Here is a 17,183-nt window from a genome sequence, read left to right on the forward strand (position 1 = left end):
ACTCTTGGCTGCAGTTTCTTCTGCATTCTTCCCTGGAATTAGACCACCCTGACGTGCCTGGGCCCTTTTTGTCCATTGGTTTGCCTAGTAAGTAGCAGCAATAAAAGTTTATTAAAGCTTTGTAAGTTTCTTTTATGTTTTATAATCTTTATTGCAATTACTTTTTCTTTGGGGGGGGGGAAAGAGTGGGGTAAAAGAGAAGAATGCTTTTGTCTAGTTTTGTGTTGCAGACACAGACCTTTGTTTAGCCAGTTGCTGCAGTTACAGTAACGCCCGCAAGGGAGGGCCACTGAGCAGGAGCTCCGCAGCGCACGAAGTGGAATGGGAGCGGGCCTTGTGACGTCAAAGGTGCGCGTGGAGGTTGGGGGAGATGGGCGGGGTCTCGTGATGTCAGGGAGAGCGGGGGTGGGGGGGGGCAGGCACTGGGCGAGATCTCGCGATGGTTGGCGGCCGGCCGGACGGTGATAAGCGGCGAGGACGCGTTGCGTCGCTCCAGTTCGTCCTCAGTGCAGGGCAACGAGGAGGTGTCCGTCCCTCCCTTCCCCCTGCCCGGCCGGCACAGCGAGAGGCGAGCGCCCGGTAACCTACCACCCCGCCACCAGCGCCGACGTCGGGTAAGGGGAGCCCCAGCGGCGGGCGACGCCGCCGCCAACTCTCTTTCTAAGCCGTGTTCTGTGTCGGTTCTTGGCGCCGGTTACTCGGGTCGGGTTGGGCCGCACCGTCGGCGGCCTCGGTCCCCCGGTGACATCAGCTGGTTGACCCAAGGGCTGGGGCTGAGGCTGCCGGCCGTCGGGCAGCATTCGGGTTGCATCTGATTGCGGGCTGGGCTGTGGGGCTCGGAGGTCTGTAACGCTGCATTGTGTGTGTGGTTCTCCCTACAAAGTTTAGAGAAGCATTCCTGAACCGGAATGTCATGGACCCTCTCACGTCATTCCTTCCTCTTCAAAACACAAGTATTGTACCTTACGCCCTATCATTACACCAGTGACAGTTCGGTGGAGAAACCCTACTTTTAACAAATAATGTCCGCAATATCTGGGTAATTAGCAGTTTCCTACCAACAGCAATCTGATGTGAGCATTTGGCCTGTTGCAACAGAGCTTCCACACTCAAAAAGTGCTTTGAGATGACCAAAGATTGTGATTTAGCAATGTTGGAAATCCTCAAAGGATCAGCCAACATCTGAAGAAAAAAATATTCAGTCCAGAAACGTTCGGGAGGAAAAGTCTTGACATGGATTATTAACTGTGTTCCCCTCTATTGTGACTGGGTAACCTGTTCACAATATATTTTCTGATATTTCTACAGAAAATTATTTTAAAAGAATATTCTTTAAAACAAAACTACTCTTTGTATATTCCATATTGTCCTTGCAAGCAGTTGAATTTATTATTTGGATGAATGCAACAGTCTCTACAACCTGTTGATTTTTTTTTACACTGACTAGTCAGGACTAATTTAAGCAATAATAGATCTGAGAGGTATTTGTATTGGAATAAGTAGTAACCTGGTTGAACATATTAGATTGCAGTGAGCTTTCTATCTACGCTGTTGCGGTATACTTTTAAAATGGGATGTTTAGAGAAGTCTGACTACTGTCTCAATGCATTACAGGTGAAATGCCTTTACTGGAATACAGTTGCCTTCACTAAGCATCAGCCCCAGCCCCTGATAAATGACTACTTGCCAAAAGTGCATTGATTTTTTTTTTGTTGGTTTAAAGGTTCATTCCTGCTCCTGGGTCTCTAACTATTTCAGTTATGAAATGGGTAATTCTTGGTTATTCTGCTTTTCAAACAGTTTTAACATTTATTTGAAGTTATGTTGAAACAGTTCTGAAAAGCCCCTCCAGGAGGACAGTCCAGAATTCTTCATATTCCAACTTCCTGTAATTTGCCCCTCCTTAGAGTACGTTAATCATTTTTGTTTCCTCCAGTTGCACAACGCAAATTTTCCAGATGCCTGGCAATTGTTTGTAGTATACATCCTGTTGGGAGTATACATTTCTGCAGTTTTTGTTTAGAGTATCTTTATATTTCTGACATGCCCTCCTTGCATTTTGTAAATATTCTGAATAGTATATGAAACAATTTTGTAAGATTAGATTTTTGGGCTTAAGTGGGCAATGGCAAAGAAGAATGTCAAATAAAGAAACCCCAAAATACCCAGAAACCACTTTTTTGTGTTTTGGCTATCTTTCTGATTTTAAAGTTCCTAGCTTGAGTGCATTTTCTCTGAGTTTGCTGTTGTTTTCCAAATTTGTGGATTTAAAAAAAAAATGAACATTCTTGTGTTAACATTTGTAGGTGATTAGGGCTGCAGCTGTTCTTAAGGGACTTTGGGTAAATCTTGCTATAGGTTGATTAATTTAGTTTCATTTTAAATTGGCAATCCAGTCTTGGTAAGCAAGCCTAGAAAATTTGTTAGCTTGGTAATTGTGATGACTGAAGAAGTTGTTTCAACCAACGATATAATGTACAGAATTGTGTAAAAAGTCATGTTAATCCTTAAAAAAAAAGTTTCACATGACTTGCAAGTGTTTTATGGAACCTTGACTTTTGTCAGGAGATTGAAGTTATTGTATTTTTGAAGTATTGAATATTGTTTCTGTTTTGTATTGGTTTATTACAAAAAGTGCTACATGCACTAAGCGTAGCCTATGAGAACTATTGGGTTGACAAATACAACCTACTGGACCCTGATCAAATTCACTTTTGCCCTATGATTTTAATATTACAAATATTAATTTGTTCTAAGCAAGCATAACAACGCCCATGCCTGATGTAACTTCAGTGAACATTAATAAATTCTGAGACTTGGTGTGATCGCAAAATCAACAACAGCAAATCTAAATTTAGAGTTATTACTTTAATTAATTAAAGTTTTTGGGTGGCATTCCTTTGATTTACTTTACAACACCATCTCCATCAAAACAAGAGCTGGTCATTGACTTCAGGAAGCGGGGGTGGAGTGCATGCCCTGTCTGTATCAACAGTGCTTGGGTGGAGATGGCTGCGAGCCTCTGATTCCTAGGTGTAAATATCAACAACAATTTGTCCTGGTCTAGCCATGTAAACACAATGGCCAAGAAAGCACATCAGCACCTGTACCTCCTCAGAAGGCTAAGGAAATTTGGCATGTCACTGATGACCCTCACCAATTTTTACAGATGCACCATAGAAAGCATCCTATCCAGACGCATCACGGCTTGGTATGGCAACTACTCTGCCCAAGACTGCAAGATATTGGAGAGTTGTGAACGCAGCTCAGTCTTTTGGGAAACTGACCGTCCCTTTACTGACTCTGTCTACACTTCCTGCTGCTTTGGGAAAGCAGCCAGCATAATTAAGGCCTCCTCCCACCTTGGCCACTTTTCTGTTCTCTCCTCTCCCATGGGGCAGAAGATGCAAATGCTTGAGAACACGCACCACCAGGTTCAAGGACAGCTCTATCCTGCTGTTATAAGACTCTTGAACAGACATCTTGTACAATAAAGATGAACTCTTGATCTCTCAGTCTACCTCATTGCGGCCCTTGCACCTTATGTGTCTACCTGCACTGCATTTTCTCTATAACAGTAACACTATATTCTGTATTCTGTTATTGCTTTTCCCTTTGTACTACTTCGATGTACTTATGTATGGAATGATCTGTATGGATGCCTAGCTCCATTATAAGATTCTGGTCCTTGTTCTTGGTTTTCCCCCCCACACCATATCTTACCCTAAAATGTATGTTCCTATTAAGTCCTTTTTCTTATGTGATCATGCCTTCATCTTCTGTATTTGGAAGGCAAAACCAGTTAAAACTATCTGTCCTTTTACTTTAACCCTTCTAGATCCCAATGTTCTGACTAATTTGATTTTTTTTTTTCCTCTCTAAATGGCTTTTTCCTTGTTTGGAGGTAATGATCCAACCTTGTCTATCATAAGTTGATTTCCCTTTTTTTTGTACAAAATATGGTTCACTTAATATACCTAACAATTGATTTGCGTTTATTCCTAAAGCCTTGTGCCATAGTTATTGGTTTCATGTATAAGGTAATTAACCAATGTCTGTTTTTATGATAGCACTAATCAAATTGCCATTTTTTTTGAAGCTGTATGTAGTCAAGTTCTCCTGAGCATATTTTATTACTTTCTAAATTGATTTTTGTTGTACAATTTCTTATGCAACTTCTGTGAGATCATATTTCTCAATTATAACAATTGTGTATTTTAATTTTACCTCTACTGTGCAGCACAGGGATTATCTGATTCACGTAGCAACTAGTTCAAAGCAAAATCAGTGGCAAAGAGGTACAAAAGGAACTAGAGACTGATTTCCCTTTTAGTTTTGTATATTCCATATAGTAACAAAACTGTTAGGAAATCCTGTCTAAATAAAACAAAGTTTAAATTTAATAACTGGAAAAAGATTTATCAAAGTTTAGTTGTAAAATTAGTCAATGTTTTCCCGTCAATTCATGGAGGAAACATTTTTTTAAGGCAGTCTAATTTTTCTTATGTAGCAGAAGCCTTGGCAAAACCTCTGTGCACCATTGTTTCATTCTATGAAGAGATGACAACGATGTCAGAGCCAGCTGTCTAATTCCAAACCCTTGTTTGGAAACAGTGGACGGTAGCCATTTCAGATGTGAGTTAGTATACCCGAGTTTAAAGCTTTTGTGTTTTGTTTTTGTGAGAAGGTCTTTCAGAGTACAATAAACATGAGCCTTTTCAAATGTGGATTTGGTGTTCGGTATCTGAAATACCAGTGGAACACTTTGTTTAAGTGAGTTTACTTTTCAAATCTCTCGGTAGTATTGAATTGCTTTGCAAGTTTTGGCTTGTGAATAATGTAAAGTGCCCAGGTAATATAAAAAAAACCTAATTTCCTTGCATGATGATTTTAGTTCACTTTAAGATCTAAATTTCTGGCATCTTTGTTCGCGTGAAGACATACTGCCAAAAAATGTTTTTTTTCCCTGCTTGGAGATGTAAACAGAAAAGATAGACTATTGTATGCTGAGACGAGTTTTCTCTTAAACTGCCTGAGCTTGAATTTAATACTTTTGTATTAAATGGATGATTGTGGGACGTGTACAGAACTTTGCTAACAAGGCATCAACTTGATGGCATTTTTTAAACAGATTAGTAGATATACATGAAGTGCCACTCTTTACAGAAGTTAGGTTTCTGTTTTGTTTGAGGAAATAGTATTATTAATTTCAGAAATAGTATTTTCAGAATCAGTGCATTTTTATTTCAGAAAACATTTGTCAAATATAATATGTTGCAGGACACTTCATTACTGAACATTAATGGTTGTATGTTAATGGATGAAAATCTATATTTAAATATGGTAGGGGAGGGAGTCTTTTAGTTTTTTCTGGTTCACGCAACCTATTTGTTGGAGCAACAGGGCTTCTGGAGTCTTTGGTTAATAGGGCATGAGGATTTTTGGGTAGGCACAATTTCAAACCACCCTGGTTATTACTCGAGTGAATTTTTTACCTCATTTGAGCATGTTGGTACTCATCCCAGACTTGCTGTTCATAAGTTTGTTTTTTGTTCCCTTCCCCTGCAGTTGAAATGGTGCTGAAGATGATGCCTGTTTCATTATCAATTATCTTGTGTTTAGTAATCTTTTAATGAAGGCTGAAGTTTTGTAATCTATACTGATGGCCTTGTTCGTGCCAGCTTTTTATACATCTGTATTGAAGTCCAAGGTATATTTACATCATGGATGTCAACACTGGTTTAATTTCTGCCTATCTTTGTTCTCATTTGTGTACAAAACACACAACCTTTGTGCTCTAATGTTCTTTGGTTGTGTATAAAAGTTCATGCTTCTCTCTACTGGAGTTGATTGAAGTGAGGCAATTCAGGTTTGCATTGGGTCATAACATACTGGAAGAGTGAATCTAATGGTATAAACTACCCTTGCATGTTTAGACATTAAACTGTTTTGTGACGCAAATTGCTGAAAATGTATGTGAGGCAGGGAAGTGTTGCAACTGTGGAACTTTTTCCCATCTGTATGACCAGTTGATTGTCATTTCATTTGAATATAAGAGTTCAATCTAAGCAATTTTCTTTCTCCCTGTAGGTTAAGGACTACAATGGAGGCTGTTGTTCGTCGTTGCCCATTCCTTTCACGTGTATCTCAGACTTTTCTTCAAAAAGCTGGCAAGTCACTGATCTATTATGCACAGCATTGCCCTGTTATGATGATGAAGGCAGGAGCCAAGCCTGAAGTGCGTACTGTAGCAACCTCTGCTGCTCACTGTCAACAGACCAAAGAAACCACACCAGTGAATGAGAGTAAGTGTTATTTAAGTAGGAAGGGTTAAGTAATTAGAAATATTATAACTATAGAAAGTCAGAAATGAATAAGATAGTAAAATGGAACAAAAATAGTTCCTCCTGACCTATAAAATTTAAATTTTTTTTAGGAGATTTATTAAATACTTGGGCAAAGTAGACTTCTGGGGAATGAAATGGGGTAAATTGAAAATAACAAAGAAAAATGATATTCTGCAATCTATTGATTTTAAACACTTCATTCAATAAGTTAACACAAAAGTTTCTTTGACTTTTTCCTTCAGTCCCAAGCTAATGTAATGTGCAGGCTTTTTGACACCCTTCTCTCAGCTGTATAAACATGCCCAATAGACTGCATTGAACTGTGACTGCTTTAAATTCTAAAAGACAAAACATTTTCCACTTTTGGACTTCCCTCCACCATGACTATATTAACGTTGTGCAAAACTATGATTCCTGTGAGATATCTGGATAGGATTCAAGTCCACTTTGAACTACTTTGAGTTATGTAGATTTTGGATTTGATAGGCAGCTCATTAAATTAATTTTTGGGCAGCATATGCAGAAAATGTAATACTGATGCAATTTTTCAGGGGTTGCTGTTTTGTGTTCCACATTTGGCACAATGACGTGTCATTGGGTTTGCAAAATTAGTTTGGCTGCAAACTAATTTACTTAACAAATTCAGCTAGGAAGTACTTTGTTAGATTATTTATTAAAGTTTTTGGGCTTACAAGCAAAGTTTAAATATTTAAAGCTTTTTCATTGTTAGTTCTGAACTTTCATTTCAAAAAATTTCATAATTTATTACAGAAACTACTGGTTTGACACCAGCTCCAAGTGCCCCAGGATCCCGCTTCCTCCAGGGCACCCAGTCCCCAGTGCTGGACAGGCTACTGCTTCTAAATGTCCATTCCTTGCTGCTGAGATGAGCCATGGCAAGAGTACTGTTGTTCGCAAAGCCAGTGTGGAACTTTCCGAGGATGTGCAACAGATGCACACAATGAGAAAAGGTAAAATTATCTCTCTTGGTTTTTAATAACTTTTTTTGATTTGTTTTTAATCAGAGCTTGCTAGAAGCAGCAGTGTCATGCCATCTACCCAACAGGATCCTCCTGAGTGCTTCATACCACTTAAATTCTTTCAAGTACTAAAGTTAAATGGATGCTCCTGCCAATTTACACAGCAAAGTCCCACTTCTTAATATGGGACTGATATGTGCTGCATTGTGGGGAGCTGCAGTATCAATGGCCAGCTCCTTAAAGTAATCCCTTGGCCTTTACTCCACTTACATTAAGTCACCACACTTTAACCCATTATCCCCCTGAAATCCATTCTACCATGTATGCCGATTCTTGAATCCCATTCCTTTGCCTGTAATCCCCACTTCTGAAACCCTTTCCTAAACCATGAGCCTTGCTCATCAGAGAAACTGCCTTGCAGATGAGCGCAGCATTGCTGCACTCAGATGTCTCTTTGTGTCTTTGGACTGGAGAGGGCATAGCAAAGGAGGACTCTGCTGTGACTGCCGATCCAATTGATGTGGTGATGTCATATTCATATTATTGTCAAACAGTGTTAAGTGTCCAAAAAATAAAAAAGACAAATTTGGTCAATTTTTATGCGCTATGTCCATCCCTTGAATCTGTTAAGTAATGGTAGTGGGTTACTTTGTCATCTCTGATAAAATAGCTAAATATGTGGAAAAAAAATCCTGTAGGAATGCATCTCTGCCCACAATGTGGGATTCAATAGAAAAGGGGTTCACATTTCAGAAAATTGCAATATGGACAGTTTTCCAGGAAAGCAAACCCTCCATAACACGGGTTGCCTGTACTGTTTGCTTGAAGCTACTGAAATAGCTATTTTGTTTCATGGTTAACTTTATATTTTATTCACCTAACATGTCTTTTAATAAGATAACTTTTCATCTTCTGCAGAGTTATCTGTTAATCCAACAGCTGACAGCTTCAAAAAGGCAGATGGATGTGATAAAGATGGCCTGTTGAAAAATCTGCATGGGGTGGTGAAGCAAAAGCCTTCCGTTTCTCATCTCATTCAGGACAATATGCCAAAATGTGAGTGCAAACAAAGGGTGGCAATGGGTAACAGCAACCTTTTTCAGCTTGCACTTAAGTTCCTTGTTGGATTTATTTCTAACCTGTAAGAACTTCCTCTTGTACTTCTGTAGCAGTTCCAGCTTTCAAATATGATGGATTTTTTGAAAAGAAGATTGATGAAAAGAAAACAGATCACACTTACCGTGTTTTCAAAACTGTGAATCGTCGTGCTGATGTATTTCCCATGGCAGATGACTACTCGGATTCTGTGAGTGTCAAGAAAGAGGTTTTTGTTTGGTGCAGCAATGATTACCTTGGAATGAGCCGCCATTCACGTGTTGTAGGGTCTATAATGTGAGTTTCTGAATTTTACTTGTATCTAAAATCAAGCTATTTAAGATATAATGTCTATCTAAATGTTTTATAAATTTTGTGTATCAGTTTCACTCTTGGATTGATTTAATTTAAAATGAATTTTGAGCGATTTGATGCCTGTTGTACTCATAATTTTGTAACTTAAGTAATCAAATTCACCATCAGTTTAGTGATTTTTGCCCCAGAAATTTGTACCAAGCTGATGTACATGTCAGGAGGAGCTAGTATTTTGATTACGGCTTAATTTTGTATGGATCCTTGCCATGGCATCTGTCATTTCTATATATGGAAGCAAATAAGAAAAACTGGATGTCAAATACACAAAATATCATTAGAAATGCTAATAACATGCATGATTATGATCTGTCTCATTTCCTGCTTTAAACTTCTTATTTACCATCTCATTTTGTTTGTTAGGGATACCCTTCGGTGCCATGGTGCTGGAGCTGGTGGAACCAGAAACATTTCTGGAACAAGCAAGTTTCATGTTGATTTGGAAGCTGAATTAGCTGATCTCCATGGCAAAGATGCAGCACTGCTGTTTTCATCATGCTTTGTAGCAAATGATTCTACCCTCTTTACGTTGGCCAAAATGCTCCCAGGTATGAATCGGGTATATCATATATAATTTGTTGCAGATAATATCAAATCTGGAACGTTTTTAGCCAAAAATATCCGTCTATCTCACTATCTGTTTGAACCACTACTTCATCTCTGATCATGCTCTTCCCAAATCTCTGAATGTGTTCCCATTTCCTAAATTTATGTCAGGGTGTTTTTTGTTTGCATTTCTGTGACTACACATGAGTATTTCACTATTTGTTGTCTACAATAGCTGGGCTTCAATTTGGCTGGACAAAAGTAGCCCAGAATCTCTGCTACCCAGTATAACTATGCTGGATGTACGCATTAGTGGTGAGAACGGAGGCTGCTTCTGTTTTGATGCCTTTTTTTGTTTTAATATCCAATTCCTGTCTATACTTAATAACAGTCCTCTGGGAAGATAATCAAAGATGGCCCCGTGGATGCTGACTATTATTAAGAGAAGCAGAAACCTCCTATACTTTAGGAAGGGAGTGCAAGTGATTTCCCATTTCAGAGTTTTATAAAAGTTTTTACTATTTGCACTAATACAAAATATCACCTTTTGCAAATTGTACAGGATAATTTCTCTAGATTTACACTACATGTTTTGTTGAAGTGATCTCTAAAATATTGTTAATTTCCTAATGGTTCAAATTCTGGTTCTGAGCTCTTTGCTTTTTAATATGGCTAGGATGTGAAATCTACTCTGATGCCGGAAAACCATGCCTCCATGATTCAAGGAATCCGGAAACAGTAGAGCTCCAAAGTTTATATTCGTCACAATGATGTTAAACCATCTGCGGGAACTGTTGAAGAAGTCAAAACCCAGCCACCCCAAAAATTGTAGCTTTTGAAACAGTCATTCAATGGATGGTATGTAAAGCATTTCAAATTCGAATATAATGTAATTTTGTTGAATGAATGACTTGGATGAGGGGGTAGAAGGGTGGGTTAGCAAGTTTGCAGATGACACAAAGGTCGGTGGTGTTGTGGATAGTGTGGATGCCTGTATCCTTGCAGAGGGATATTGATAGGATGCAGAGCTGGGCTGAGAAGTGGCAGATGGAGTTCAATCCGGAGAAGTGTGAGGTGATGCACTTTGGAAGGACAAACCTTGTAATGGCAGGATACTGGGTAGTGTGGAGGAGCAGAGGGACCTGGGGGTTCATAGCCACAGATCCCTGAAAGTTGCCTCACAGGTAGATAGGGTAGTTAAGAAGGCTTATGGGATGTTGGCTTTCATAAATAGTGGGATTGAGTTTAAGAGCCATGAGGTAATGATGCAGCTCTACAAAACTCTGGTTAGACCACACTTAGAGTACTGTGTCCAGTTCTGGTCGCCTCATTATAGGAAGGATGTGGAAGTGCTGGAAAGGGTGCAGAGGAGATTTACCAGGATGCTGCCTGGATTGGAGAGTATGGATTATGAGGAGAGACTAAGGGAGCTAGGGCTTCTCTCTTTGGAGAGAAGGAGGATGAGCAGAGACTTGATAGAGGTATACAGAATATGAAGAAGAATAGAGTAGACAGCCAGCACCTCTTTTCCAGGGCACCAATGCTCAATACAAGAGGGCATGGCTTTAAAGTAATGGGTAGGAAGTTCAAGGGAGATATCAGAGGAAGGTCTTTCACCCAGAGAGTGGTGGGTGCATGGAATGCGCTGCCTAGAGTAGTGGTGGAGGCAGATACGTTGGTGAAGTTCAAGAGAATGTTAGATAAGCATATGGAGGAATTTAAAGTAGGGGGATATGTAGGAGGAAGGGGTTAGATAGTCTTAGGCATGGTTCAAAGGTCAGCACAACATGGTGGGCCGACGGGCCTGTATTGTTCTATGGAATGTTTATTGGTTTATTATTGTCACTTGTACTGAGGTACAGTGAAAAACTTGTCTTGCATACCATTCGTACAGGTCAATTTTGCTGACATTGAGGGAAAGGTTGTTTCCATGACACCACGTCACAAAGCCCTCTACCTCCTTCCTGTACTCTGACTCATCATTATCATACTCTTCAGAATGAGAGGCCATTCTGACCATAGAGTCCAGGACAGCTCTCGATTGTCCCATTTACCTGCTTATTTCCCTGTAACCTATTCTCTCTCATTCTTATTAACTCCCCTCTGATTCTCTTACCATCCACCTACACTACAGGTAGTTTACAGCAATCGATTGACCTATCAACCAGTGTGCCTTTGCGATATGGAAAGAAACTAGTACACCCAAGGGAAACCCACTGTCATGGAGAACATTCAAAAGCTGAGAATTGGGGGGAGCCTAAAGGATCCATTCTAAATTGTGTTTACGAAGAAATGTTCTAGGGGGTGGCAACCCTAAAATTCCCTTGAAATGAATCATGAAATAAATGCATTTTCTTCCTTCAGCTTTAGATTTTACTTAAAAAAATGCTGCATAACCAGCTGCAGTAGTTACCAAACCTGTGCAACTGGTTTTACTGCTTGGATTCCTGAATTTGATTCTTAAATTGTTAATTTTAAAGAACTTCTTCTGTTTCTTGTACAAAGTATCAACTGCGCAGTTGAATATTTTTAATTTATGGATTAGTAGTAAATTTCTCAACTGTTCAAATTCATTGTCTTAGGTGCAGTCTGTCCTTTGGAGGAGATGTGTGATGTAGCACATGAATATGGTGCAATAACTTTTGTTGATGAAGTCCATGCTGTTGGCCTGTATGGTTCTCATGGTGGAGGGATAGGAGATCAGGATGGAATCATGCATAAATGGATTATAATATCTGGAACACTAGGTAAGCTGGCCATAAGCAGAAATTTTATTACAAGTTTGGTGCATGTTCTTTTGTTAAGGACGAGGTTATAATGAAAGTCTGATCTATGAGATAAAATTGCAACTATACATTGTTCTTTAAAACTATGGATGCCTATTATAATCAAACTCAAAGTTCTTTAGTATATCATTAATTGCTCCTTATCAATGATGCAGAAAAAGCACAATAGATCACTAACTTAGATATCCTTTTGTGTGTTGCAACTGAGTTGCCAGTGTTGCCTTCACTAGATAAATGATAGAAGGATGAAAGCAGTTAAAGCAAGCATTTTAAACTTTAAGGAAATGTTTATATGCAGGAGATGGGAAGTAAAATAAAGATGGAGAGTTGAATGTATCTAATGAAAGTGGATGAAAATGGGGACAAGAAAGAAGAGTATTTTCTCAAGATCTCTTTTCTGCAACTGAAAGTAACATTGGTGTTTAGATTTCAGCACTCCAGCTCTGAATTTTGTTCCACAAAGTGGGGTTTCCATTGGCCTTTTGTAATTCTGCTAATTATTCAAACAGCAAGAGATTTTATGTAACTGCAGTCTCTGGTAACCTTTAATGAACAGCATCTTTAAACTAACTTGCTGTCCAGCAGGGATGTTTGTTTCTAAAATGGAGGACATTTATTGTTCAGAAATGCCCCATTGGCAAAGAATGTCTTGGTTCGAAGGCTCGTACTTCCAAGTTCAACTGATCTTGCACAACTCTTTCAATTTGGATTATAAGAGCTTTCTAACTGGAAATATTTCATTAAGGATCTTCTTTAAATACTCAAAACTCTGGATGCTATATAGGACCAGGCTACTCTCTCAGGAACCTATTCCCTTGAATAGCTTCAAAAGTATGATGTCTGTTTTAAAGATTTATTTTGTAATTTGTCCACGCCACTTATCTGTGATCCTCTTGTGACTGGCAACTGGCTGAAATCTAAATTAACTCTTCTGGAGTTTGCTTGCCTGGGAAGATGAACCCAGAATTGTATTAAATTTATGTAGGGTGATCTGGAGAATTAGTGATACAATGTAAAACCACTTGAACTTGCTTTTCACCCTATTGAGGACTCTGGCTTACTAAGTTGGTCTTAAAGGGTTTTATTGATAGAATATTGTAAATTGTGGTTTCTGTTGCAGTTGTGAACCTTTAAACTATTTATTTTGCTCTACAATTTATCCATTTCCACCCCCCCCCCCCCCCCCCCCCCCCCACAACAAAAAGCAACATCACACCTGATGCAAGGTGGAGTGGCCTTAAAAAATATTTTAGCATTAGTCAATTTTTGTCAATGGGAGTTCTGAATAGAGATTTGCAAAGTGTTATATTCCAGCTCATGAATTGGTTTTCTTTTTCTTTGCTTTAAAGCTCTTTCATAAAATGTGTTTGTTGACCTAGATAGCTATTTACCTCAAAAGTCTAATCATAGCTCTTGTACTAAGTTTGCCTGAGCATTCACAATTTCCAAACTATAGTACCATTGATCAAAATCTCAACTGGACATAGCGTCAACAATGGTAGAATGTGTAAATTAATGGTTGCAATTATGTAGTAATACGCAATTGACCTATTATTTAGCGAGCCATTTTATTTAGCGGCAGTGTAAATGTGAATTGCAGCATGTAAGAATTATCTTTCATGTTTTTATTCTTCATAGTAAACTTTTCATTGAAGTTGTCTGCTTTTGTGGGGAGGGGAAATGGCTTTTGTGCAATTTGTACTTTGAAATTGGGGAAATAGTGCTACCCAGTTACAAAAAAATACAGTCTTAACTTCCGGTAGCATAGTTGTGGTGGTGTCAATGAGGTTAGTTAATAGCGGTAATTGTTAAGTAATGATGGGGGTATTGTATGCGTGGATGGATTGGGGAATTAATGTTCACTTTTGCTTAAAAGCTAATGTCAATTTTAAATTATAATGCAAAATTGCCCATCTAAGGCCTGTAAGTTGTAATATAAAATGAAACTTAAATATGGCATTTGCCAGTTATCAATGAGTTTAAAATGTGTCCATTGTTATTATGGATATAAATATTAGTGATTTTTAAACTTGTAATTTCAAAACGGATTGAAACTATTTTATACTGCTCAGTAAGCACCTAATTTTCTTGTTTATTTTTCCAACTCTGTGGGCTTGGGTTGATTAGTTATCTGTCGAGATACTGCTAATTAAATGAGATAGCAAATGATTGTATGTTTTGTTTTGTTGCAGGAAAAGCGTTTGGTTGTGTTGGAGGCTATATTGCCAGCACTGCATCCCTTGTAGACACTGTCCGGTCATATGCTGCTGGCTTCATCTTCACTACCTCACTTCCGCCAATGTTACTCTCTGGTGCTTTGCAGTCTGTCCAAATCTTGAAAAGCGAAGAAGGAAGAGCACTGCGCCGCAGGCACCAACGCAATGTAAAACACATGCGTCAGTTACTTCTGGATGCTGGTTTCCCTGTGGTTCACTGTCCCAGTCATATCATCCCAGTCAGAGTAGGTATTGATTAATGTCTGTTCATGTTCTCTGTATTCCTTTTACTTTGGGAAGTTTCACCATCTTCCTTCCTCCAACTTGGACATCTACCACCCCTTGTCCATCTCTCCCTCCCCACCCACCCCCTCGCCCCCAACTTCCTAAACCTTTCCTGTGTCACATTTATGAAAGCAACTGGAAAGAACTGGGGAGAAACTGTACACCCAGAGGATAGTGGTGGTCTGGACCTCACTCCCTGAAATAGTGATGGGGCCAAAACCATCATGTTACATTTCAGAAGGATGTGGATGAGCCTTGACTTGTTATAAGCATAAGATTATAGACCAAGAGAGGCACATTCAGCTATGTGGCTCTTTAGCAACCTGCATATACACGACAGATTGAATGTCTTGTGTACTACATGCCCTGATTCTTCGAGTAAATGATGCAAAATTCCCTGGTTTTACTGGACTGCTTCCTATTTTCAAATTAAGTTTTTTTTTTGTACACTAAATCTGGGGTAGTGGGTGAGATCATTTTTTCCAAATTACCTTAGGCAGGTTAGAGCTGCATTGGCAAAGTCTAAATTACTTCACACCTAATTAGCTGGTAAATTATTTATAGTAGGAGGAGAAATTTACTAGTGGACTTGGTGAGAGATTACAGCAGCCAAAGATGAGGGCCATCAGTGAACCAATGTAAATTAACTTAGTATATATTTAAGGAAAAACAGGGTCTAGGTTTAAGATTTGAAGGTTTCAGTAAGACATTCATTGATTTTTGTTCTGCTTTTGCCAACTTTAGGTTGCAGATGCTGCTAAAAACACTCAGATCTGTGATGAACTGCTAACTAAGTATAACATTTATGTCCAAGCGATCAACTACCCCACAGTAGCACGTGGTGAGGAGCTCTTGCGTATTGCCCCAACCCCTCATCACACCCCTCAGATGATGAATTATTTTGTTGGTAAGTAAACTTTTTGCATCACTGCTGGTGAAATTCGAACGCATACCAAAATAAGAGGTCTAGTTCAATTAAGAAAGTCCAAAGCAAACTGTAAAGGGTTATTGACAAAATGTGTGAAATGCACTACTCTAAACCAATGTTCTGTTACTGATGAGTCAAAAGTCTAGAGTAAAAATATTATTCAAGTTCAAATTTACAGTATGGCAGTTTGAGCACTTCTTTGAATATTTTTTGAAAGGTGGGTAAAATTGGCATTTAGTAATACTAAATCCCTATTCTTTGTTTGGAATGTGTGACGCCAATGTAGCTGACACTTAACCCCCTTCTGAAGTGGCCATGCAAATTACTCCACATTAAACTGCTTCCAGTAAGGCAGCTGTCACCCACTTGTGGCATCTGACATAACCAATAAGCAATGGCCTTGCCAGCAGTTCCAGTACCTTTATGATTAAAATTTGATGTAATATATAGTTTTCAAAAAATATACTCATGAGAGGTAGGGTTGGTCATAAGGAAAGGCAGAGGGAACTGCAGTCCCTAAATGCCATTAGAGATTAAGAGGACTGCAGAAACTAGTAATAAATTCTAGGTTTTATCTGTTGGCATAGATTATAAAAGCAAACGGGTGATGAGTTTTATGTGAAAACAAAGCTTCTCTCTGAGATGGTACTGTACTAGGATGCTATTACATGAGGAAATACAGAGGAAAACTTGAAAAAATTGTTTTTATTGCTCTGAGATACTTGCAATTGTACAATAAGGTATTGGTTTTGGATACCTCAAAGTGGATTTTTTTAATGGTTTTTCTAAATTAGTCTAGGGATAGGGGTGACTTTGGAATCAGAATATGTCAAATAGCTGGGCTTCACTTTTAGAATAATTATGGCAAATTGCAACTTTCTGAATTTTGTCTGATTTAGTCCATCTGTTATTTCATTAACAGAGAAACTGCTGGTTACATGGAAGGAGGTTGGATTGGAGTTGAAGTCCCATTCCTCAGCTGAATGTAACTTCTGCAGAAGACCTCTACACTTTGAGGTGATGAGTGAGAGGGAAAGATCCTACTTCAATGGAATGAGTAACCTGATATCTGTGAATGCCTAGTATCTGGATCTGTCTCTCTCTGGACTGTCCTTGTATTAGAATTTAATGTCAAACCATATATTGTATGTTTTTATAGAAACTAACTACATATTTAATATTTCCATAGTACACAAAAATCTAAATAAAAAAATAGAACACCAATACTTCCATCTCTCTTGATTTACTTCCACATGCTGGTTTACAGTGTTGTGAAAACAGAGGTGGGGGGAAAATAGTACTCTGCTGATGGAGGTCTTTTTAAAATATAATGAATCAAGGTAGTGAACTAAGGGGAGTCCAAAATAATGGACCATTAGGTAAGGGACTAGTAAATCTAATTGAAGAAAAATTCCTGAAGAAACCTCAGTACCTAAAGATTGATTAGAATGTGGAATTTGCTAACATATGGAGTCATTGAGGTGATTGGTATAGCGTTTTTAGTTGAAATGCATGAGGGAGAAATTTGAGGACTATGCTGCTGGGATTTACTGAGGTAGTGTGGGTGGATGTTCGCATTGGCCTTGCACCACTGGCTGCAGAAGAGATTCATGAAGGTGTTGGTAGGA

General features: G+C 38.8%; 1 protein-coding gene across 1 annotated transcript; it reads left to right on the plus strand.

Annotated features, from left to right (window-relative positions):
* Positions 1–467: 467 nt before the first annotated feature.
* Positions 468–16,779, plus strand: LOC127571489 (5-aminolevulinate synthase, non-specific, mitochondrial-like). The gene is given in 13 exon segments (XM_052017894.1): positions 468–614; positions 6,091–6,309; positions 7,140–7,318; positions 8,246–8,383; positions 8,497–8,719; positions 9,158–9,342; positions 10,017–10,042; positions 10,044–10,073; positions 10,075–10,198; positions 11,923–12,087; positions 14,319–14,587; positions 15,372–15,534; positions 16,478–16,779. Coding segments are annotated over 12 exon segments (1,869 nt in total). The 5' UTR covers positions 468–614; positions 6,091–6,103; the 3' UTR covers positions 16,639–16,779.
* The last annotated feature ends 404 nt before the right edge of the window (positions 16,780–17,183 follow it).

This window comes from Pristis pectinata, chromosome 6 (genome assembly GCF_009764475.1).
Source record: "Pristis pectinata isolate sPriPec2 chromosome 6, sPriPec2.1.pri, whole genome shotgun sequence".
In the NCBI taxonomy this organism is placed as follows: domain Eukaryota; kingdom Metazoa; phylum Chordata; class Chondrichthyes; order Rhinopristiformes; family Pristidae; genus Pristis; species Pristis pectinata.